The 26,955-nt window shown below is 34.9% G+C and overlaps 1 protein-coding gene across 1 annotated transcript; it reads left to right on the top strand.

Moving 5' to 3' along the window:
• Positions 1-7,308: 7,308 nt before the first annotated feature.
• Positions 7,309-9,723, top strand: LOC131071966 (lycopene beta cyclase, chloroplastic/chromoplastic). The gene has a single exon (XM_058007955.2). The coding sequence runs from the start codon at positions 7,633-7,635 to the stop codon at positions 9,208-9,210; it is 1,578 nt and encodes a 525-aa protein (XP_057863938.2). The 5' UTR covers positions 7,309-7,632; the 3' UTR covers positions 9,211-9,723.
• Positions 9,724-26,955: the final 17,232 nt, after the last annotated feature.

Raw genomic sequence — 26,955 nt, 5'->3', positions numbered from 1 at the left:
TTAAGCTAAGACAATTTTAGGTGTCTATAGGTATAATGCAACTACACCAATTGATTATGGCTTTCGCCAAAATCTCGATTATTTATATAGCAGACCGAAAGAAAATACTACTTGGGTTGTTCCCTCTCACTGGTGTATAGCATCAGGAGGCAACCCTTTTCTACAACATGAAAAAGTTGGGCATTGTTAATCACCTTTCTCTGACACCCATGATCCTGAAGGCAAGGGGAGAGGATAATTGGTGTAACAGTGGGTCCACCCTACAGAATGCAAGCACATCCAACATAATATACACTTGTTCTTTTTAAGCACCAAACGAAATGTGATCTAAGCTAAAAAGAAGACTTGATCTTTTTCAAAATCACAATTCTTCGACATGCATCCTACATCAAACATCATTAGTAGTTTTTCGAATCATGATCTTTGACAAACAATGATAGGTTGCACAAACATTAGTAAAAAATCGACAAACAAAGACAAGTTAGCATATTAGACCATATAAACCAAAAATAGCATTTGGGAAAGTGTACAGGAAATTAAACACTAAGCATTCCTATCATTTCATTGAGAAAACCTAGTTTTTTTTACTAGCTACTCGCACCCCATCATTTCAAAGGTCAAACCCGCTACTTTACTATTAAAATTAGATTTTAGCATAGGATAGAAACAAACAAAAAAAACCCAAATAGATAAGCGATCTCATGGATTCTATTTGCAAACCCGCTACTTCTACCCTCAAACCCACTACTTATACTAGGAAACTTGTCGTTTCACTGTTAAAAATTGACATAGAAATAGAAAAACTCAAGAGTAAAAATTCAAAGTTATACCTATCGTACAGTAGCGGGAATGTGTTCTCGTTGTTTCTGGTGTCAATCTTGTCACTTCAAAATGCGAACCCATCATTTATCGAAATTGACCTAGAGGTAAAAAAGACTTCCGCTAAGGTGGAAATCAACCTGTAATCCCGCGTTCTTGCTTGCAAGTATCCAAAATTTGCAAGGTAACACACTAAAACGACAAAAAATGTGAGATTGACCCGTGAAGTGGGTCCCACCGGGCATGCCGAAAATGTGTGTAAAAAATTGTGTGCAAATTAAATGATTGAAAAGATTAAACTGACAACCTAAGCAAGTATAAAATTCAACCACACTCAAGATAAGGACGATTGAGAAGGAAAATTAGATGAACAAAATAATAGCAATTAAAATGCAAACACTAGATTTATCCTTTGATTTGATAGTCCTTCAATTTGATGTGTGCTCAATCTACACTTCCAAGGGTGTTAGATGTGCTCCATGATGATGAATTATGCAAATTTAGCTTGAAATGTGGATGCAAAATTATTGGATGTGAGTATGCAAACTAACATGGTAACAATATGAATGCAAAAGAGGATGATTTGCAAAGGAAAGTGAAGGTTTAAATAGGATTGATGGGAAGAGGGAGGTGCATGAGGATGCGCCACTTGTCTCAATTGAAAGGGCAAGTGTCATGGAGAGAAATGACAAGTGTAAGCAAATACACATGTCAATCTTGTGAGGTAGCCACCCAAAATTAGTTTCTTTTCCTAAAGTTTAGGAGATTAGGAGTGTGCACACATGTGACAAGGGAGGTTGGAAGGGATAAGGTTGGTTGAGAAACCAAGGTTAGTTAGTGGGTTAGGTTTAGAGGAAGGGTTAGATGGGAGTTAAAGTTAGGAGATATGGAGAAATGGAATTTAATTTAATTAATTAATTTCATAATGAAAAAAAGGGGGAAAAGAACAAAAGGTGAATTAAATAATCAAATTATGAATTTGATTTTTTTAATAGAAGATGGGGTCAAATTTAATCACTTAAATGATTTATGGTTGTCAAGTAGTTAATTAAAAGGGGGCCATAGCATAATTAATGAAATTAATTAGCTAGAAGGGAAGGGGGACACTAATTAATTAAATAATGTGTAATTATTTAATTTAAAGTGTTTGAGATAGCTAAATTCAATTAATTAGATTAATCAAAATTAGGTGTCTACATTAGGATATAATTATTATATATGAGTTGATTAGGTGGGAATAGCTTGTTAGCTCATTTGAGCTTTTGTAACTATAGAATAGGGGGTAGTTGGTTGTGATGTTGATGTTGAAATATGAATGTGTAACACAATAATTGAGAACAATGATCACTGGAGTGTGAGACAGAGACTAATGTGAATTAGGATGTGCCAAATGATAAGTGTGATGTGGTGGAGAGAGAAATCAAGAGAATTTGGAGATGGTGTAACTCAATGCAATCCATCATCAAAGAGAAGATAAGTATCCTCAATATTGTTATCAAGATTTGAAAGGAGAAAGTCCAAAAATGATTGTGAAATGTCTAGTTAGTATACCTCACAATGAAGTGGATCCTATAGACATGAAGGACCCTATTATAGAGAACCACTATAAGCTCTCAAAGAAGTGACTGTAAACTCTAATGAAGTATCAAGAGAAAGAGGATGTAGAATATGGACTCTAAATAAGGTGGAGCATCAATTTAGGTTAGTCAAATAGACTAATAATCCCATGAAAATATGTCACAAAATATGGGTCAATAGATGTCTCAATATCATCCACATATGCTTGGTCATCCAAGGAAACATCACTATTAAATTAAGATCCATATTGTCCATACAACTATTATTTGAAGGTCCGAGCAATGAAGGGGGCACTTAGTGTGCTTTATACGATGTAGAATATCCATAAAAACCATAAGAAATATTCTTCTATAGGTCATTTCATTATTGTTAAGACATATATTTTTTTCTCATAATCATTTGGCTTAGGAAGGGTTACAAGGAGATAGGGCAAAAGATCCTACTCAAGATAAATATTGTTTACCCTTATTCCCAAGACAAATAATTCTTTGAATTTAGCTTTACAAGAGAATCAATGAATTTAATGCTAACATCATTGATGAACCCCCCAAAAGTGGAACATTATCTCACTTTGCAATTACAATAACCTCATAAAACAATTCTCCTACAACTCAAACAATAAACCCCCCAATAATAATGATTTGGCACTTTATAACTAGTGCAAGTACAATTGCCATAAGCAATAATTGTAAAGTGGTCTTGTTTTAATATTTTCCAAATAATCAAAGTATGCTCTATTTGTAAGTATAATTTTGAAATTGAATTAATACAAATACCACCATTGTGAATTATATAAAAAGTCATGTATTTAAAAAAAATACATAAAAAAGGTGCTTGTGTGTGCCCAAATAGAGCTTCAAAAGTTCCCAAAATGAGAATTGCTTAGTGTCACTAGTGAGAATTTATAAATTATAGTCAACCTATTCATTAAAATCATAAAATATCTATACCACCAAGTAAAGCATGTAAAAATAGCCAAGATAAAAAAATGCTTCAAAATTTAAGTTGTATGTTTAAGATACCACTCTTAAAAATCATGTACAAATGATGAATACCCAATGGTTAGGGGGCAATATTGGAGGGAAGAACCTACTAACACAATCGTAAAAAAATTCTAAGATTTTTTAAGAATATTCTCTATGGTTGAAATATTACAAAACAACTTGAAGCACATAAAATCACTCATTTTTTTAAAAAAAGAATAGTTGTTTTGATCGTGCAAAAATACCACAAGTAGAAATGTCGATTTTATCATAATATACTTTAAATGTGCGAAGAGGGAGATAAGTTGTGCCACTACAACTACGAGTCAAATGGTTGCAAGCACTAAACCTTGTTGCAACCACTATTCAACTCACACAATTAGTAGTGCCACTATAATAGTGTTGCTATAGTGCACATAAACTACACAATTATTTAAAAAAATGTTCATACGGTAAATGCCTAGTGAAAAAAATAAAAATAAAAATGCCACACACCAAAATTTAGAAACTATGTATCAAAATGGGTGTTCTAGATGCAATGGTGGAGTCCATTTGGCTGCCCCATTTCAAAGTTATTTGCTAAATTTAAGTTTTAATCCCTCTTTTACTACTACATCAAATAATCTTCAAATTTGGCAAAATAAAAGTTAGATATGGCTTTCTTGAGCCTTGTCGATGCAATATAATAGCTTGAAAAGATATTACATATACTATAGAGCTACTCTTCGCCAAATTAGAAAAAAATACACATGTATTTTGGATTCTCGAAATCATCCAAATATGTAAGAGAAGAGTATAGTACATTCTCAAAAACCTACATGCAAATCTGATTAACCCTTCAAATCTCCTAGATGTGGAAACTTTTGGAACTATCTAAGTATTTATACTCTAATGCAATGTTAGAATCTATAATTAGATTTATAACCAATATTTAGTTTTATGAAATAGAATTATATTAATTGAAATAGAAATTAAATTACAAAAAATAGTTGCCTCTAGGTATTGAAAGAGCTCAAAATGCTTGATTCATTATTTTTCCAAGAAAGAAAAAGAGCTACAAATATATAGTCTTACAATTTTCAAATATGACGAGGATAAGGATAAGACATAAAACCAAAAAGCAAGAGATTTCTTATCTAAGTTTTCAAAGCAACAAGGATAAGGAAAAAAACATAATCACATAGATTGTGCAACTCAATCTCCTATCTTAAGAAATTAAAAAATAATTACCTAAATGAACTTAAATAACATGTGCAATGTTATACTTAAGATTAAAACATATTCTAAAGCATTACAAATTATGTGTAATAGTATACTTAAGATTAAAACATATCCTAAAGTACTAAATATTACACTAACATTCCCCTAGGATACCAGCTTTAGATATAAATTTTTGATTGCCTTTGTTAATTATGCTTCCTAAAGAATTATCATGAAAAGCTTCCACATAGACTTTGTGAAGGTCTTCACCCATAGTATCCCAACATGTTTTATAAAACTCATGTGATAATCCATCCAAGCCAGGTGTTATGTTATTGGATATAGAGAATAAAACCTCACACAAATCTTTCTTAGAGAGAAGTTGATCACAAAGAATATGGTGAGATGTGTAAAATTTACAAGGCACCACATTCAGATATAATTGTAGAGAAATGTACCAAGGTGAAGTATAATCTTAAGTAGCAAAAACTTTCTTATAGTGTCAAATAAATGCCAAAAAATGTATGGGAGGTTTGTAAGAAATGGTAGCCTCTTCTTAATTTTTTTAATGGCTTGAGATGTTGATAAGCTTACAAATACTAAAAAAATCCTGTAGAGATGTTATCTCAAATTTTAAATCAATCAATTTGAACTTTGATTTGGGCACCCTACAACTTGCTTTGGGTGGTGTAGCATAGACTTGCAAAGCTAAGCTTCTAAATCAAAATACTACACCTCCAAAGCAATCGTGGCTTGGTGAAGCTCCAAGGTGAAGGTCTTGTACAAGTGACAACATAAATGAGCAAGTTGTATAAGTGCAAATAAAGTAGGAGGTACGATTGATAGCATTATTCCACCAAGATATCCATCATGTCTGATGCATGAGGTGTGGATCCGAATCCCAAACATATTGAATATGAGTTGACATAGCCATGTGAGTAAGCAATGACATGTTTGGAAAAAAAAATCATGGCCTTGGGTTTGGCAAGTTGCTATTCTATATGATATTGTATTAGAAAGTGGTCTAAAATGATACTATCCAATAAAGGTTCCACACACAAAGAATAACAATAGGTAAAAGTAAATAATAGTTAAGCTAATTACATGGCTCTACACTTAAGGGCCTTATCAGTTACCTCTTTTAAGTTACTCCATGTGTACCACTTGGTAGGATATTGGCGGTGATCAAAATTGAGATAAAAAAAAAGGGCCCACTTTATTGTTCATAAACGACCACCCCTCTCTTTTTCTAAATGTTTAATACATAGGTAGTATCCCATATTTATCATAGTTGATCTTAATCATATTTAAATAACTACACATAACTCAAGTAGTAGTAGGCATTTAATACAATTATCTCTATAGGGCAAATATCTCAACAACATCATTTGAGTTATATACATTAACAACTCCAAAATAATGACTATCAATGTTGAAACAACCCACAACACTCGATTTGTGGGGCCATATTCTTGGGCAACTAAGTGTTGGTGTCACATAGAAGAGAGAAAAGTGACATAACCACAACCCACTTCATGAGTGCTACACAAAAAACAACAATGAGGCCAAGTAACATAGTATGCTACGAAAAAGTGAAAATATAAATATTTTAACCTCTTGCAAACAAAGAATGTCCAAACCTAAAAAAAATTGTTGAATGTCATAAATGAAATACTTCCATTGGAGGTCCATTAGTCATTGAACACTCCAAGAAACAAAATTCACAAATGAGTGTTGAGGGTTATCTCCTCATTATCTAGTTCATCTAGAGCTAAGTAATTGTTTTACCAAAATGCTTCTTTAAAGATTAAAGATTCCTATATAGATGGAAGGCCAAATAAGACATTATTGCGCTGGCACATATTCAACTTTCATTTGCTTTGATGAGCTCAAGGATTTCCATTCACAATTGTTGGCGGGTGGGGGAGTATGTTGTGCAATGCAATGTTGACTATTTGACATGACAAAATCAACGTCGTTAATGTTACTTAAGAGAATTTCACCGAACTAGAATCTCCACCCAAGTAGGGACATGTAGAGCTTTCTTGTTAAAGATGATGAAATATATAGTCTAGGGTGAGAAAACAAGTAAGGAAGAGCAGACAAACTACGGGTCATGTTTTAGGATAGTTTCACCATAATTGGTTTCAACAAAATGACAAAGAAAAAATATTTGGTAAGTTTTTTACACAACATCAAAGTGAATCCCATGCACTAGCTAAGCTTTGGTGACTCAATCTTTCAGCATGCTTTTGAGGGGGCCTTCCCACAAAATATCCTATTCAAGTAAAGTTCTCTAACCAACACGACATACTAGCAAATTTTACAATAGAAAACCACATGCAGGAAGCTTTAATAGACACACCTCATGAAATAACTTTGAAACAAACTTCTTAAATATCTTGAATAAGGATGCTATTGTTGTTTGAAGTTGATATTTTAACTCCAACAATGATATCTTAGTTGCTCTAAATTTGATTTTTCATGATCCATCATCAAGATATTTAAAAAATGATAGAATATAAAAGATAATTGATTACAAAGATTGAAATCATTTTAAAAAATAAAAAAAGCCCACGAACGTGACAACCGAAATGTAAAAGAACAAGACCTGCTCTTGCTTGGAAAAGATAGGGTAGGTAGAACATCCCATTGAAAAAACTTTCTCAAACTCGCTCACAACTGTTTTTTCTTGCATAATTGATCTTTTTGTGTGTGCCAAAGTGCCACACATCAAACTTTAAAGGCCGTCCAAGAAATATCTGACTAAATCTTTGGTAAATTGGACGATGGAAGGTGTCGCGACAGTGGCTGAAGTGCAATGGACCATAATCAACGACCCAACCCAAACTAAATAGCCACGCGTCCTTCTTCTGGAATCAGAACGACAGTTGCAGTCAATGATTGGCACCAGAGATCCCAATCTTAATCGATCTCCACTCATTAAATATAAGATAGTAGACGGCAGCTTTATTTTTAAAGTGCAGAGTCCTCAAAACCTGTGCTAATAACAATGTTGGTTCTATAGCACAAATCAGTGTGGAAGCCGATTATGGATACCATTCTCAGAGAACACAGTGGATTGCATTTGGGTAGTCTGAATTTCTCTCAGGTATGTACTAGGAACCCATGCAAATTTAACCAACTGAATGTTTTGAAAACCCAACTAAATTTTTTGAATACCCAATTGAATTTATTTCCCAAAATTAGCTCCGTAAGCTCTGCAATTAGCAATCTTCAGTTAGTACAAACCAGAGCAAAGAAAACATGTATGGTGGTTAGAGCAACCAGTACCCTTTTGGAGCTTGTCCCGGAAGCCAAAAAGGAAAGCCTCGAGATTGAGCTACCTAAGTATGAACCATCTAAACAGTTGCCGATGGATTTGGTGGTTGTCGGTGGGGGCCCTGCAGGCCTTGCAGTTGCTCAACAAGTCTCTGAAGCAGGTATCTCAGTATGCTGCATAGACCCATGTCCAGAAAGCATTTGGCCCAACAATTATGGAGTTTGGGTCGATGAGTTTGAGGCTATGGATCTTCTGGATTGCCTGGATACAACTTGGTCAGGGGCTGTTGTCTATGTTGATGACAAGACCAAGAAGTTCCTTGATAGGCCTTATGGAAGGGTAAATAGGAGGCAGTTGAAATCTAAGATGATGAGAAAATGTATTGCCAATGGTGTTCAATTTCATAGGGCCAAGGTTAAGCAGGTAGTCCATGAGGGATCAAAGTCAATGGTCTTGTGCACTGATGGGGTTGCCCTGCAGGCATCTGTTGTGCTCGATGCCACTGGATTTTCAAGGTGTTTGGTTGAATATGATAAGCCTTATGACCCTGGATATCAGGTGGCCTATGGGATATTGGCAGAGGTTGATGAGCACCCCTTTGATGTGGACAAGATGGTGTTCATGGATTGGAGAGACGATGACCTAATCAATGAACCAGAGCTCAAGGCTAACAATGCCAAGATACCCACTTTCTTGTATGCAATGCCTTTTTCTGCCAATAGGATTTTTCTGGAGGAGACCTCTCTCGTGGCCAGGCCAGGTGTTTCCATGGAGGAAATTCAGAAAAGAATGGTGGCCAGATTGAGGCATTTAGGTATTAAGGTGAGAAGCATAGAAGAGGATGAGAAATGTTATATTCCTATGGGGGGTCCATTGCCTGTGATCCCTCAAAGAGTTGTGGGAATAGGAGGAACTGCAGGAATGGTGCACCCATCAACTGGATACATGGTGGCCAGAACTTTGGCTGCTGCTCCGGTCTTAGCTAGTTCAATTGTTAAATATCTTAACTCCGAAAACAGACTTCATGGAGAAGAACTCTCCACCGAGGTATGGAAGGATTTATGGCCTATGGATAGGAGAAGACAGAGAGAATTTTTCTGCTTTGGGATGGATATTCTGCTGAAGCTGGATCTGAAGGGCACAAGGAGGTTCTTTAATGCATTCTTTGACTTGGAACCCTACCATTGGCAGGGCTTTTTGTCCTCGAGGTTGTTTCTTCCCGATCTTATCTTTTTTGGGCTAGCCTTGTTTGCCCATGCCTCAAATACATCCAGGTTAGAGATTATGGCAAAGGGCACTTTACCTTTGGTGAAAATGATTAACAATTTGGTGGCAGACAGGGAATAGGAGGACTATTTTCGCTTGACAAGTTTTCGGTCTTATATCCTACTCAATGATAAGCATTAATGAGGTAAGTGTATGTACTGAAAATCTGCTCAATGGAATGCAATATTATGTTGACAACAACAGATGGGCAACAGCCAGAAAGGTTTTATATGTTCATCCAGTTTATGATTTTGAAGAATTTGCTTGTGTTATGGCAACTGAGCTTTCCCTATGCATTAAAAAATTTTGCAGGTTGAAAATAGATATCCCAGGAGTTCCCAAGTTTTTTCTTGTTTTGAATCATAGGTGTGAACTTAATGTGTTTATTGGTAAGAATATTTGCAAATTCAAACTCACTGCTATACTCCTTGCATGTCATAAATGACATTGATATGTACTTCAATAGGATAAGAAAAGAAACAATTGCAAAGTAGGGAGAGGACCCAGTACCTGAGTGTCTTCCAATGGTTGTGATAGTAGTTGTTGATTTAATACTCGTACTTGTTGATTTAATATTCAATTTTTTTGACAACATTTTATCAATAGTTGTGACTATAAAGTTGTTATTGCTGATGATGACTACCCATAGTTGTTAAAAGCACTCAATCATGTGATGCCACTTCAGCTGCACAACTGTGGGTCTCCCTTTTTCAAGACCATTGGTCTCGCCTTTTATTTGGCCTGTTTTGGACACCTTGGTAAAAAGCATGCTGATGCGGCATCATATTCGATGATGTGGCCCTGAAACCTTAGTTATATGTAGGGGACTTGCCATGTGGAATGATTTGAAATTTCCACATAAGATTTTAAGAAGCGCAAAATTAGGGTGCTCAACTAGTGGGTCTTCTCCTCTAATGGCTTTCAGAATCATGAATCACTAATTTGTTCTATAGCTGGTGGTACTGTTTGCACTATTCGTCCATTTTTTGCACAAGAAGTTTCCACTGTTTTTATGCGATGTTATCGACTGATCTTTGGTTCTGTTGACATTTTTGATTGAGATTGAAAAATGGATCATTATATCATTGATTCGCAGGGGCTAGGTAATTTACTGTCCTATCCAATCCTTCAATAGGTTTGCACATCTGCTATTTATGTAGGAAAACTGTACTTATGAAATATGCAATTATTTAAGACATGTTTTTGGACTAAGTAGAGATATTTCCGCTATTACTCCCCAATCAGGCCAACTGATTAAACTGTCCAGGTTATATATGCCAACACTTACTATTATAGTAAGGGTAGATGCCATTGGATTATTTTGTAGGCAAACTGCTGTAAATACTTGCATAAGGGTCTTATACACCAAATTGTGTTTTCTCTTGGTGGTGACCTAAAACTAACTTTTTACCTTTTTATAATATATGTGTTGAAGTTGGCCCCAATCCAAACCCATTCTTTGCACTTAAGGTAAGTGAGCATAATCTAGATTATTGCCCTTGATATTGAAGCATATGATTCTTATTCTATCTGCAGAGTCTGGTCATGTATAATAACAATGCCTTGGAATGTTTTGTCTTCTTTCTGCATTAGATACAGTTCTCTGTTATACTGTAGACGTTACACCCCACCTTATGATACTGATTAAGTTTATTCTGGCTTGCTTAGTGGGATGTTTATGGTTCTATTTTTGTTTGATTCAGTGATATCTAAATGAATATGTTTTAAGTCCCCTGAAATAATGAAGTCATAAACATTCACAAATAGTGATTGTTTCTGAAACTTGCATTTTCCAAATCTTCGGAAAGAGAAAAATGATCGGAAGTGCACTTTGTAGGTTATGATTGAATTTTGAAGTTTGTCTTCTTATTTCAACACTTTGTCGAATGGTCAGAAGCAAACCTTGTGCTTGGAGGCAGTGATAAATTCGGTGTGTTGATGAAAGTTTCCCATAGAAATTATTGAAATTTTTTACCAAAAGGGGGACAGAAACAAGGGATGGCCAAGAATTGCTTCGTACGAGTTTCAAAGACATTCTGGTTTGGCATGTGTTTATGTTATTGAAAATGACCGAGAATGACAAATTCTGCTTTGCCAAGATGTTTGCAGTGTCAGTCTAATGGTAAACTTTCTTTCAAGAATAAAAGAACATCAGTGATCTGTTATTTTTCAAGTTCCTAGTTGTTAGAATTATATGCTGATAGATTACTGATCCTACTTCAAATGAACTTCAAATTGCAGTACTTGAGTGCAGATTTATGTTAAGATTAATGTGAATCTATGTGATTTGTTGTTGAAACATACGAAAACAAAATGCACAAAAGCACCGTAAAAGACAAGGATTTTTCCTTAGTGTCACAATAACTAGCTTTATAGTGTCAACTAATAACCACCTCTCCTTCCTTGGACTTTGATAATTGCAAAGATAAAAATACTGGAGCATATTTACAACCTATCTTACAACTATACTACTATTAGCATTTTGGTGCATCAAAGACTTCTGTGATTTCAAACAACTGAATTCACTTGCTACTTGCTTCCTAAATTCATGCATCTACAATTGGGTTTTGTCTCTCATTTGTGCAAGTGTTGGAGACATCCTTTTGTACGCTAAATGATTCCCAACCATTTGGAATTGCAAGAGACATTGTTTCTTAACATTTCGGTGAAGGGCTGCCAATTTCTAAAGTAGGATCATTGGTGACAATTACAGAATCCCTATTGTCATGTACAATCATCACCGGCACTTCCAAATGCCCCTTTGGCAGAACATTGCTGACATTTCCATAATTGTTGATGATGCAATCATAACCATTAGATTGTTTAGACAAGATTGTCACAACACTCCTTCTATTGTACAGGTAGGTAGCACCTTCTTTTGCTTCAGTTTCTGGAGAGCTCTAGTGTTTTTCTTCTAGTAATTTATGGATCATACCTCCCTTTCTTAGGAGGTTCTTTGTCCAACAAATGTGAGCTCTTCACAAGATGTAAGAAAATCTCTTCCACTTTGCTTGTCCTCGGTCTTGGTTGTGATTACAACTCTCTAAGATTCTTCTTGTTTCTCTCACCTCCTTCTATAATAGCATGCCCTCCTCCAACTCTCTTTGCACATCTAAGAGAAACTAGTGACGGGGTAGTAGTTGCTCTTCTTCTCCTCAAGAGATGGAAGGCTCTTAAAAAATTCCAGTTTTCACAATTGACAATTGAATACGTCCTTATGAAGGAAACAAAATTAAGCTTCAAAGCATTCTCTCCAACGAGTTCTAAGATGGCAAGTGGCACATGTATCTTAATGGCTTAATCTTTCTTGCTGCTCAAAAGAAACCATACCTATCTCACCTTGAAATTGCGCTTTCAATGTTATTGATTGTATCTTGTTTTGCATTTGCCTTAAAGACTTCTTTGGCTATTCTTGAACCTTGAGATGAGTTGGATTGATCCCCTCAATAAACTTGGTTTCCTTGTCACCTTTGAATCTCCTTTGTCTTCTTTCTTTTGCTATTTTTATACAACATTACAAAATCAGTGGATTAGAAGGCAGATAACACAAATATGCTTCAAAAGATGACTTATTTGTAGATATATGAATGTCCCTATTCTAGAAATTTTAAGTATATGTAAAAGATTCGTGGCATCCTAGTGGATGCTTATTGTTGTACTTTCTTATGAGTTGTACAGAGGACTCATTGACAACTTTTATTTTCTTGTAAATTTGAGGATGGATGGTGTGCTCTTTGATTGTAAATGGCCTATGTATTTTAGTGATTTAAGCTTTATTTCTTGTCCTTGAAGTCTTTTGTAGGTGAGAGTGTGCTCTTGAAGATGTTGGTTATATCTTGCTTTGTATTATACTTGCGACTTATTTAGTAATTCTTGAACCTCAAAATGGATTATATTGATGCTTTCAATGAACCTTGCTTTTCTACCTTATTTTCTCCTATCCTCCTTTTTTTTGTCATTTTTATGTTACATTGAGTGAATTAGTAAGTAAATAACCCAAAATGTTTCAAAACATGACTTATTTGAGGATGGGTTAACTATGCTATTGTAGGAAATTTGAATATATTATAAACAATCATCATATATTATTGGATGCTTTTTGTTATTGGATGCTTTTTGTTGTTCTTTCTTATGAGATGTATGAAAGTTCTATAGACAACTTATGTTTGCCCATAATTTTGAGGATGGAAGGTTGTGTTTCACTTCAACTCACTATGCATCTTACTTCACTAGTTGGTCCAAAACAACTTTAAAGACTTCTAAAATAAGCCATGGGATCAAATATTCTTGAAGACAACTCACAAACTAATCCCCTAAAATTGTAAAGCATATTGACAACAATTTGATTATGACAAAGTAGTATTACAACATTCTTATCTAAAACTTAGTTTGATAATACATGTTTATGTGTACTTTAACTAGGTAAAAGCACTTTTTAGTAAAACTAAGAGAAACTAGGATATAAATTAGTCAAATGAGCCATTTTTTCCCTTTTTTTAGGGCTACATATAGTCATTCTTGATTTTAGTGTTGGAACCATTTATTCCTCGTTTGTAAATGGGTACCTCATATGGCATATTGTTTTTAGGAAGCACGCTAAGGATGCACGTCATTCTACATGTATGTATGTCCACTTTGTTGTGTGATGATGTGAGTATTTTACTCCTACATGACTAGAACTTATGTTATTTTTGGAGAATGACTTGATTTATTCCTATGAATACTCTTGATAATTTATCCTTTTTGCATAATAATAATTTTGTCAAAGTGGAAGATTGGCCCACTAAAGAAAGGAGTTTTTTTTTGGTGTGGATCCATCACCATCTTCGTCAACTTCTTCTTGTGAGTTTGTGTGAGAGTTCTTTAGCATTGTCTTCAACCTATTTTAGACATCATATCAAATTTTTTATATGAGAGGATATTGTATATTGCTTCCTCGGTGTCACCCTTTTTCTATATTTGAAATCTTGTAGTTTTGTTGTGATTTTCATATCAAGCACCATTTATCTTCTTATTTTTCAATTAAAAATGTACTTTTATATTAAAAGTATAAAATATTATACATAATTCACATAAAAGAAAGGTAGCATGGAATCATGCCCCCAAAAGCTAATGTCAAAATCTAAAAACAAAAGTATTTGTTATGTAACAAGAGCTATACTAGAAAAAGAAGATTCATTATTAAGGGGTTTACCCTAGCCATTCGAGAGTTCTTGGCCATCAAAAAATGGATCCAAACCTATGGTGGTATCCTCTTTGTTGTTTTCTTCTTTTTGATCAATAATAGTTATTTGAACAAGGGAAATAACAAGGTGCAATTGATGGAACTTCCCATTTTCATGCTAATTGAGGAGTCCATGATCTCATTGAGAGGAAAGTAATTGACCATATGCTAGGGGAAAGTAGCCATGCCATTGGCATTAGTGGATCTGTGAGACCCATTTCTCATTTTTACTTTGTGGTTATAGTGGCTAATTACCCATCTAGTTTGATAAGATGGAATGATGTCCTTGAGTATACTAGAGTTTTTCACTATTTCTTGATATCGTATGGGTACTTGAGCATGGCCTTCTTCTTCTTGTTCAAAAATACATTTATGTGGCCTCTATGGTTATCTCACAAGGTATGTCAATGTAGTCAAGGATAGGGAGCCAAATGAATGACAACCTTGTTCTTTGAATAACAACAAATAACGCTACACAATCATTAGAAACCATCAACCCAAGATTAACATAGACATTTGTAATAAGACTCAAATTTTATTTTGAGATCAATACATATCAAATACTTGAGACAATGTTGAGATTACAACAATGCACTTGTTGATTTTAATTTTGAACATGACATGGAAATTTTGCCATCAAATTTGGAGTAAATTTAGTAGAGTTTCCCTAGTGGGTTACAACAAACACTCATCTACAATAACCGACCCTAAATATCATATTGCACTTCTTTCTAGATTCAATAGTACAAATGTTACCCATTAGATTATAAATTTCTACTCAACATGTGCATCCAAAATTATGGGGAAATATTTGATAGTATATCCCTACAAAATGCAACTTTTCAACCTACAAGAATCTACAAAACTCTAACCCACAAAAACAACCAATATCCAATTTTGAACCAACTTGAGCTCAAAATATACTTCAAAAAATGAAGAACCCCTTATCTTCAACCAAAAAAGTAATACTTTGGAAGTCAATCTCCTTCAACCCAAACTTGTGTTTTTATGTTTTTCCCTTTGAAATGATGTGATTTGGGATCCTAGCCTAGGGATGTAAACTAAGGTCGCAAATTCTCACACAAAAATCATTGGGGAACAATGAACAAGGCTCAACTTTAGTCTTCAAAGGAGAGCTAAACACTTTGATTGATTGTTCCCTTTTTTATTATGTGATTGGAGCTGAGATTGTAAAATGAACATACAAGATCTAGGTTTAATGATAAGAAATTGATTGCTTTTAACTATAACAATGAATTACATAATTAAAAAACAACACAATAGCTCTAATCTCTAAAGTGGATGCAAAAAAGAAAAACCTATGACTACAAGCTAAGCCTAAAAATGTTGGACACAGTTGTTGGGTACCTCAATCTCAAGGTGTTTGTGCACACATAGAGTTGTAGATTCACAATCAAGAGATCATGTAGGTCTATCTATTTGAAATTCAGCCAATACGTGTCAAACACAACTGGTGGGTACCCAAGTCTAGGTGTTTTTTCTTGTTTGAAATATGGAAATGTTTGTTGTTGTCTGCTATGCATCTCTACAATTAGATCTAAACCTGAACACACAAAAATGAGGGAAAAGTATTGTGTTGTATAGGGGCTTGCCTAAGTCAAACCCTATGTTGGTGTTCCCGCCTCCACTACAACAATGATTGATGAAAAAGAGAGATTGACTTCGCAAGGACATAGGTTGGAATGCTAATGGAAACGTTTGAATTGACAAATATTACCTTGGATATGAAACCTTTGGCTTGGAGTCTCAAAGAAGGATTGATGTTGCTTGAAAGATGTTATTGCATGCCTTTATCATGGAGGAACACATCATAATTGATCGTGATTATTGAAAGAAAGGTGTAGAAAGGTGTAGACTTGAATGCTTGACTCCTAATTTCAAATCTGTACTCAATTATGTTTGATTGAATGCTCATAGGATGATAAATTATCGATTAGAAGATAGGAGTTTGATATAACAGAGAGAGTTATATTTATATGTAATTTACACATTTTCAAATTTAATTTTCGAGGAAGGTCAACATCGAAGGGTAGTTTCCCTCTACTTGCAAAGCTGACAATTGCAATTCAAAATTTGGGGCCAAATTGCTTTGACAAGGGTGCTAAGCACCCTAGTCTTAGTAGTTTGGGCTAGGAAAAAGATTGTGATTAGGGGAATGCAAGAAGTTACCAAAAACAATCTAAAAATTGAGCATTATCAGACATGAATCATGTACACATTAGACACAACTGCCAAAGTGGGTCCTAGTGAAGCGTGAAATTGTAAAGGGATACAATTTACAACACTACATTTAGCCCCCACTTTAGCGCAAGTATGAGGTTATGCTCATACTTTTGGTAAAGTACGAGAAACCAAAGATTCTTTCATCAAGACATCAAAGAGACAAGACAACACCAAGCTTGGCAAGGTTGTATCCCCCATGACTTAGGATCTTGTCAATCTACAATATCAAGATAAAAGACAAGTATAAAGAGGGCAACTTGATCAACATTGGTAACACACATGGAGCATGCAAAGTATAAAGGGTATGACATCTAGGGCTAGTAAGATATACATAAGTTTACTAGGAGCCATATCAAGAGACAAGACATGACATCTAGGACTAGAAAGATCCTCAAATGCTTACTAGGAGTCATGTTTCAAACACGAAGCATGGTCTCTAGGGATAGTAAGATCCTTAGATACTTACTAAGAGTCATGTCCACAAGGAGTTAGAAGGCTAGAAAGTTGTGTTATGTTAGGTGACTCATGCATAGATGAAGGTCTCACAAGAGCTAGCAAGTTGTGTTATGTTAGGCGAGCTTCACACCAACAAAGATTACAAGGCCAAGCAAAACTCTTTATTTGTTGGGTAATTTTGATAGGAGACTACAAAAGAGTGTTGCAATGGCACAAGCAAGTTCATGTTGTGTGACCAAAGTGTACAACCAATCTTGTGGTGTATGTACAAACTGAAACACATAGAGGAATGTATGCTCCCACCTTAAAGGGATTGCATATTCCAATTGAGACTAATTGCTTTAAGGTAGTATACATTTAAACAAAAGCATGTTGTCGTAATGAAATGCCCCAAAACATAGGCAAGGCAAGACAATATCACATACAAGCAAGAGCACATAAGGGATCCAAAGATTTGGGGGTCAATATGCACACAAGATAAATAATTTATATCAATATGATTGTTTTGAATTGACCCCATCTCCCAAATGTAGTAGAACTATGATTACAAAGGAGGAAGAACACATGGGAAGGTAAAAAGGTTCTTTTTGGATCAACATGGAAGATACCAAAAAGCCTCAATGCTTTGTATCGTCCCAATAGACAACACAAAAGCACATTTACGACACTGTGCATACATATACAACATATAGAAGAATAAAGATACAAATATAGGAATGCTACAACAGGGTTGAACTCTTTGTATACTTATGCCAATGAAGCATCAAGGGTCATCCAAAGAGAACCTAACAAATAAAATACACACCAAGTATCACATCATAGGGAATCACATTACATGGACGCACAAAAACATAGAGGTTATGCATGAATGAGCTGGTCTAGCAAATCATTTGCCTCCCAATATCGATCATCATTATAAAGAGATGATAGACAAGATGCTAAATGAGCTACAATTAGTACAATACAAGGATCTATGTATAGTTCCGAACATGGACCATGCTCTAATGATATTTAGTATATGTGTCATTAGTAGCTAGAGTTAATGATTTAGAAAATATCAAAGACAACTCAAAACCATTTTCAATAATTTTAACCATGTTATTAGAATCATCATCCAAATTTATTATCATACGTGGTTTAATAGGAGGAGGAAGAGGAGAATCCCTTGGAATCGACAACTTTAGCTTTCAGTGAGGTTGGATAAGGCAAGGGTCATCTTTAGAAGTAGGTGAAGGTAAGGAAGGTTGAAGAGGCAAGGCCAAATCAACATCCTATTGCATAGGGGAAGACTCACTTCTCGCGACAAGTTCATGAGCCTTAAGATGACATCTTCACCAGTATTCTCTCTCACTATGATTACATTGGTCACGATTCGAGGATTCTATAGGAGATAGGGTATCAATCAACCTTGATTCATATTCTTCCTTTTCTCTAGGAACAGTATGAGGAACGAAAGGAACCTCTCACAATTTGAGGCTTCTATAGAAGGAGATAGGTTATCACTTAGCATCTATTCCTTTTCTTCCTTTGCCCTAGGAATAGGAGGAGGAACAAAAGGAACCTCTCAAGATTTAGAGATAGGAGGAGGTCTAGATGGTGTCAGGTGTTTGCCTCATTGTCTTTTATAGGATGGTGGAGGTGGAATTGCAACATACACATTAGATACTCTTGGAAGAGGGAGGATTCCCAATCTAGGATGTCATTCACTCGTTACCTATGAGGCAGGAAGAGTTACTCATGTATCCATAGATATCGAAGGATCCTTAGGGGTAGTAGTTAGAGTGACTTTTGAGGAACTACCTAAGGATAACTCAACTACTCTCTTGAATTTTAAGTTTTAGTAGGAAAGGAATAAGTTATCTTCATAGGGTTTAGTGGGTTGAGGTTGTTTTCAAAAGTAATAAAGTGTAAAGTTTTCATCTCTAGACAAGGGTTAAAACCCACTATGAAATATAGTTTGCACTTTTTATTCAAATAGGAACTTTAAACACTTATTGACCACATAAGGGACTACCTTAATGGAGGTGAGTTAGGGATGACCCAACTTTGTATGAAATTGATCCAAGGTAGGATAATGGTAAAAGGACATCCAAGCTTTTAGATCTAACTTTAACTTGAATATATAATTCATATGTATAATGAATTTTTTCTATAACCACATTAACCACACATATTGGATCAATAAGCATCCCATGTGTGGGTTTGTCATTAATCCTAGCAATAATGTATAGTGGTCCATTAGGTGCATGCATTGAGTTATCACTTTAGGTAAAGGTAATATTAGGTTCAAGCTTAGGTTTAGGTTTCTCTTATTTAGGACAAGGTTCTATCACATTCACTATATGTACAACTTGGTTGGATTGGACAACGTTGTGTATATAATTAGAATTGGGCTTAACAAAATTTGTGGAATGAGAAGGCAAAGGATTGATAAGTATTTTCAAGTGTTGATTAGGAGGTGCTATGAATATACTCCCTTTATCATTCATACCATCAACCTATATGATATTAGAGCCAATGAGGTCTTGGACTTTGTGTCTGATATGCATACACCACTCAGTATCATGTCCAGTTTTACGATGATATGCATACACCACTCAATATTATGTCCAATTTTACGATGATATTGATAAAAGGACTTCGAGTTAAACAAAATAGATGAAGGTTTTGAGGTATCTATGGGATGGATGGGGGGAGTTTAGTAATTGAATCATAATAGTATGTAAGGAATCAAAAAAATGTGTAAAGTTGTGATTCTCTGGTGTAGAAGAAAAGTGAGCTACAATAGGAGGTGTTGTAGCTGTAACTTGAGTTTCAATGTTTTTAGAAGAAGGGGTGTTTATCTTAATAAAGTTTTTCTTTTCTTTTCTTAAATCCTCGGTAATTTTGGGGAGCCTCTTCTAATTTATCAACTAGAATCATAGATGAAGAGCCTTCATATTGACCAACCATAAGTTGATAATCACAAAGTGTTGTGAACAAGTGTGTGAATGATGGAATTTTCTTAAACAAAATCTTATCTCTAACATGCGGTTGTAAATTACCAATGAAAACTCTTTGAACAACAACATTAGGAAGATAATAAGAAATTTGCAAATACAAAGTTTTATATCTACTAATGAAATCAGTTATTTTCTCTTTCACAACTTGTTTACAATGCACTAAATCGGTTAATGTACAACTTTAGCCCAATATTATTTCAAAAATTTTGCAAAAATTGATTAACCAATTGTAAAAAAAAATTATTTAAATTATTAGGCAAGGAGAAAAACCAATCCAAAGTAGTTTATTTCAAGGTTCTACGGGAATTTTTTGCAAGAATTTCGTCCCCAAGAATGAAAATGTTGCATAAAGTGATAAATGTCGACACATGAGTGATCACCTTTCCCATTGTATTTATCAAAATGAGGTACCTCCATGTTTTGTGGAATGGGGGTCTTAAGAATTGCAAACAAATATGGGATACTTATGAAATATAATGAGAAAGTTTGTTGGGATTGGGTTTGGTTTATGTTAGCCAATTGTTGTTGTAATGATGAACATTTTGTAACAATTGGTTTATGATGGTGTCGGTAGGTGAATTGTCTTGTGAAAATTTGGAATGTGATGGTGGTTGAAAGGAACATTATGATAGGTATGTGGAACAATACGATATATGGGTGGTGGACATGATTGATGAGTGTTTCGAGAAACAAGAGGGGGAGTGGAGGAAGATGGCACATAGGTATATTGATTGATGGGATTTGATCCATTACTAACAGGGATGTCATTACCATTTTGCACAGTGGTAGGCACAATGGAGGATGTGTATGTAGGAATAGGGAGTATTATTGTAGGCATTGACACTTGTATCTCAACTTGGTTTTAATGGGTAGTATATTCAAGCACTTTTGCATAAATAGTTACAATCATAGTGTTTTCATCCACTATGTGAGATATTCTACATAGAAAATCCATAGAAAATCCACACCAAGTGAATTACCTCGTATCAATATCCTCATACTCTCAATCAAGGGGATTGCCTCCATCCAAGTATTTTGTACTCACAAATTGTTGAAGACCTTCCAATTAATTTTCAAGATTCTTCAATTGTTCTTTAGACACTTAAATTAAAGGGTTATCCTTACCATGAGAAGCACAAGGGGAATGATATTTTAGGTATACTAGGCAAGATGTGTGTTGTATTGAGGGAAGATTGTTCTCCTAAGTTTCTTGGTGGGAACAAGTCAACCTAGAACTTAGGCTCAACACCATTACTAGTTAAAGCACATGAATCCATGTGTCGGTAACTTCTTCTCTCGTGGATTTCATATTCATAACAATGGGTTATGAAACTATTACACAAATATAAGCTCCATAAACACACACTTGTTCTTAGAAATCAATAAATAAAAACTAAAAGGAAATGGAGAAAAAATGGTTTATGTTTTCAATGTTTTAGTTTGTCTCACAAAATTTGTTGCAAATGTAAATTGGAATAATAATGTTGTAAACAATTAACCAATTAATTAAGTGATATGCAATGATAACAAGTGTGTAATTGATTAAACTATTTGAAATAACAATGTAGTGATTAATTAACCAATGTAAGCACATAAGTAATCAATTTTAGAAATAATTGCATCTAAATCTGAAAATTTAATGTAAATAACTCAAATCTAGAAATCTAAATCAACAATTATGTAAAATGCAAGACAATTTGGGTTCACCAAGATGAAGTGCTTGATGAACCAGCTACCTAAATGAATGTAAAATTGCAAGTGCCTAAGCAATAGATTTCAAAAATGAATGCACACATGAACTAATTAAATTAATGTAATGTTGGCACTATGTGAACCGATATGAGGACATAATGACATTGTATGTTGTCATTGATGTCAATATGCTGAAGAGGTGAGAACCGACATAACACTGTGAACCGACATTTGTGCCAAAGTGAAGCGGTGTGCTTGTTCAAGGTGAACCGGCATATGGTTATGGGAACCGGCACATGGAAGCGTTGTATGACTACCAGTTGGTAGTCTCAACTTCAGGGTTTCCGGTTTAAGTGCTTCAAGCCTGTGTGGCTCAATTGGTGACATTGTGTGATGAGTTAGCATTGTAATGAGGAACAGATCATGTTGCCATGTCAGCCTTGTGCGCGTGAAGGATCTTGCATGAAGGAGATTGTTCCTATCTACCTCGGGAATGTGCAAAGTCTATAAAACGGTGATAACATGTGATGGGTTATCAGCCGCCATGAAATCGATGAAAATGGACGATGGAGAATGTCTTGAAATTGGATCAAGACTGTTGCAAATAATGGAGTGTTCTCAACGGTCAGGATTGAACCGTTTGAATTCCTTAACCTAACAGGTTTAGGGTTTAGGGTTTATGCTACCAACCTATTTGTTTTCCTATAAGGTCGATGCTGTGTCTCTTTCTTAGGTTGTTGGCAAAAGTTGTGTGTGTGTATCCGAGAGAAGGGATACGTAATTCTTGCCAGACCAAAAGGAGAGAAGTGATACCTGCAGAGTGTAAGTGCAGAAGGTGAAAAGGAGCTTAAGCGGATCTGCATTGGCATTGAGTGCTGTTACCAGATCATTGTAATACCTGTTGATCTCTAACCACCTCAACAGTTGGAAAATCCCTTAACAGGGTAGCCTTAACCGGCTTGCTATAGATCCTTTAACAGGGTAATTCAAAGCTATTGAGTTCGAGATCCTTTAGCTATTGAGTTCTTGAAATCCTCTAACAAGGTAACCTTTAATAGGGTTTAACCCTTAACCGGGTATTGTAGCCATCCCTTAACCGGGTTATCTTTAACAGGATCGGTTCTTAGCAGAACCTATTGTAATGTCTCTAACTGGACAAGGCTCCTAACAGAGCGGACTTCTAAAGAGTTCAAAAATAGCTTGTGGGTATTCATCCCCACTGTGGTTTTTCCCAGTTGGGTTTCCACGTGAAAAATATGTGTGTCATGTGTGATGCTTTTATCTTGTGATGCTTTCCTATTGTCTATCAAGCTTATGATGGTTCCATGTTTTATGTCTGTCAATAAAACATGTTGAACTAGCTGTTATTATGATCTGATGATAGATTACCTGTTTATGCATAAGGGTGAAATGGTAGTGTAGTCTTGAGTTGAGTGAAAAGCTAAGTGAGTAATCGGTTAATGCTTGTCTTAGTGATTCTTAGCTTTACCGGTTGCACTCTGTTTCAAACCGGTGTCACTGATTGCCAGTCATTTGAAGTGTCTGCTATCAAACCGGGGAAAGACTGTATTTTTGTTTGTACTGAGTCACCCCCCCCCCCTTTCAGTACCGGGTTAGTACTATCCGTTCATCATTGAGTTATCATGTAAATCATATTTGAAAATAAAAATTAGAAGTTATGCAAGCTTAAGACACATTGGGTTCACCAAAATGAAATGGCGGAATTTGGGATCCTGCCCTAAGGATGTAAACTAAGATCTCAAATTCTTACACAAATCATATTAAAACATGTCCAACGTATTCCCTCAGGATTTGTGACATGGTTTAACAACCTTCTCAAGATCCTTAATCGAGACGGTAACGGTTCTTGAGGGATGCATATTTTGATAATAACAACTAGCTCAACTCCCAATTAGTGGTATCAAAGTGAGATCATAGGTTTGAATCCCCTTGGGTAACATCGAGGGGGAAATTATTGGAACATGTCCAACATATCCCCACAAGATTCATGACATGGTTTAATAGCCTCCTTAAGACCCTTAACTGAGATGGTAGCGGTTTCTTGAAGATGTGCATCTTTTGAGAATATTGTTCAACTCAACTCCTAATAAATAATTGAGGAATAAATGAACAAGGTTCAACTTCAATCCTAAAAGGAGAGTTGAACACTTTGATTGATTGTCCCCTTTTTTATTGTGTGATTAAATTTGAGATTGTAAAATGAATATGCAAGATCTAAGTTTAATGATAAGAAATTGATTACTTTCAGTAATAGTAGTGAATTACAAAATTGAAAATCAACACAATGGCTCAGATCTAGAAATGATGCAGAAAGGAACTTGTGACTACAAGGTGAGCCTGAAAATACCAAACACAGTTGTTGGGTACCCTAGTCTAAGGGTGTTTGTGCACACAAAAAGTTGCAAATTCACAATTAGGAGGTCCCATAAGTTCATCTCTCTAAAATTTAGCCAAAAAGTGTTGGACATGGTTGGTGGGCACCCTAGTCTAGGTGTTTTTGCATGTTCAAATTCGAGGAATGCCTATCATTGTCTACTTTTAACACCAGTGATATTCTTTGCAATCTGATTTGAACTTGCACACACAGAATTAGGGGGAAACATGTTGTACTGTATAGGGGCTTGCCTAAGTCAAACCTCGTGTTGTTGTTCCACTTGCATTACAACAATGATTGATGAAAATGAGAGCTTTTCCTCAAAAGGACAAAGGTTAAAACAATAATGGAAATGTTTGAATTGACAAATATTATGTTAGATATAAAACCCTTGGCTTCAAATCTCAAATAAGGCTTGACATTTCTTGAAAGATGTTAATGCATGCCTCCATCATGGAGGGATGCATCACAATTGATCATGATTACTAAAACAAAGGTGTAGACTTGAATGCTTGACTCCTTGATTGCATAATTTGTACTCAATTATGCTAGATTGAATTCTCATATAATGATAGATGATAACTTAAAAGACAAGAGTTTGAAATGAGTGAAGGATTTGTATTTATATAAAACTTACACCTTTTCAAATTTAATTTTTGGGGAATGCTAACATTAGAGGGTAGTTTCCCACTAGTTTCAAAGCTGACCTTCGTAATTCAAATTTTAGGGCCAAACTACTTAAAGATAAAGACATTGGGCACCTTAGTCCTAATCATTTGGCCTAGGAAAAAGGTTGTGAATAAGAGAATGTGCCAAGTTACTAGAAATAGTCCCAAAACTGAGCACAATTAGACATGAATTAGGTACACATTAGGTACAACTGCCAAAGTGGGTCCAAACTAAGTGTGAAACTATAAAGGGATATAATTTATGACACTACACCCTCCAAATATGGTACCCAAATCAAGAAGTCAAATTATGGTAAAATATCTCTCATATGGCTAAAAATAACCAAGTGAGATGCCCTCACCTACATGCATCAAGATCAAATGCATAAGCATATATCCAAGTGTAATGGGGCTCTTAAATGTGAAGGTGGACTTGGAACATATTTAAAGATGTCTTCAATGAGTAACTCCCCATGCATCATAAATGCTCTTACAACTAGTAATACTGCCATAGGTAACCATTCTCATGGGGAGGTGTCTTAAACAAGTGTCACAAGGAATCCCCAATGTCCCCACCAAATGGGGTGCTCAAGATGAAAGGGAAATAAGTTTGAATTTGAAAAGTTCAAATTTAAAAGACCTCTCCCACACCTAGGAAATTGAGGTTAGTAGATAGAAACTAAAATTAAACATAAAATATTTTTGGCGATATTGATTGCTTGGATTAGGTTGTGCTCTTACATCAAATGTTAATATATTTTATACATATTTGGTTATTTGTATTTATTTAGAAATGTTTATAATAATTTAATCACAAATATCCTCAATATCGTAATTATTTAGTTAGATGTAGTTATCTAGTTAATAATTAAGTGTTAGTGTATACACATAAAATTGGCTATGAGCAATTAAATAAATATTTTATATTTATTTAATAATTATTCTTCTATTAAATAATTAATTTGAAAAGATTAATTTATTTAATTCATTTCATATTCTTCTATTAATTAATTTAATTGAAATGTTTAATTAATTATTTCATTATATCCCTTTCTTTTAACCCGATTAATTAAATATATAATATTTAATTAACTTTTATCCACTATCCTATAGTCTCATCAATTAAATAATTTTTTAATTATTTAAATCTTCCTTTTCCAACTCACCCTCTGATGGTATGATGAAAGAATAAGTATCTGGTCAACTACTAAAAGGGGGGGGGGGGGGTGAATCGGTAGATAGAAAAACTGATACAAACTTTACCAATCTCAAAAATCAATCTCTCAAAGTAAACTTAGAACTATCAATGTAATACCATTCTCAAGATAAAAACTCATAAGATAAACCGGTTAACTGTTACGACAAATTAATAGTAAATAACTTCAAAATCATAAATATCTAAATGCTTTTCATATGTCAACAAACTTCACTTCTCAATGCTTCCGGTTATCATAACTTATCAAAGTAGTTAAGTAGTTAAGTAAATAAACCATTAGAGACATAACCACAAAAACATTCACCACTTGACACAAATATTTTTGACGTGGAAACCCAAATGGGAAAAACCACGGTGAGATGAGACTCACAAGATAACTATTTAAACTCTTCTAAAGTTCGCCCTGTTAGGAGCCTAGCCTGTTAAAAGCTTTACAAAAGTCTTATTAAGAACTGATCCTATTAGGAATCACCCAGTTAAGGGATTGACTACAATGTCTTATTAGAAGCAATACCATGTAAGGAGTAACCTCGGTAGAGGATTTGAAAATCCAAGCTAATGGATCACCTTGTTAGAGGATTTGAATAGTACCAAGCTTGTTAGAGCTTACCCAATTAAGGGATTTCAATTCTACTGTGATTGTTAGAAAACAATAGGAGTTTGTTGATCTATCTGAATAGCACTACACTTGCTTGATCAGATCTATTTCATGCTCCTATCTTCCTTTACTCAAACTACAAATACACCATCCGGTTCCGCAACCACACACTCAACTGATCTTTGCTAACTCTTTGCCAACTCATTAAACTAAACAACTTTATTGACCTTATAAACAAATCAATTAGGTCGGTAACACAACAAAAACTTAATTCTCATAGAGATTACAAACAAGTTAGTTCAAGTATAACCATTGGATTACATAGCAATCT

This window comes from Cryptomeria japonica, chromosome 1 (genome assembly GCF_030272615.1).
Source record: "Cryptomeria japonica chromosome 1, Sugi_1.0, whole genome shotgun sequence".
NCBI classification, from domain to species: domain Eukaryota; kingdom Viridiplantae; phylum Streptophyta; class Pinopsida; order Cupressales; family Cupressaceae; genus Cryptomeria; species Cryptomeria japonica.
The sequence above is the reverse complement of the archived record's forward strand: the minus strand, read 5'-3'. Positions and strand labels throughout refer to the sequence as shown.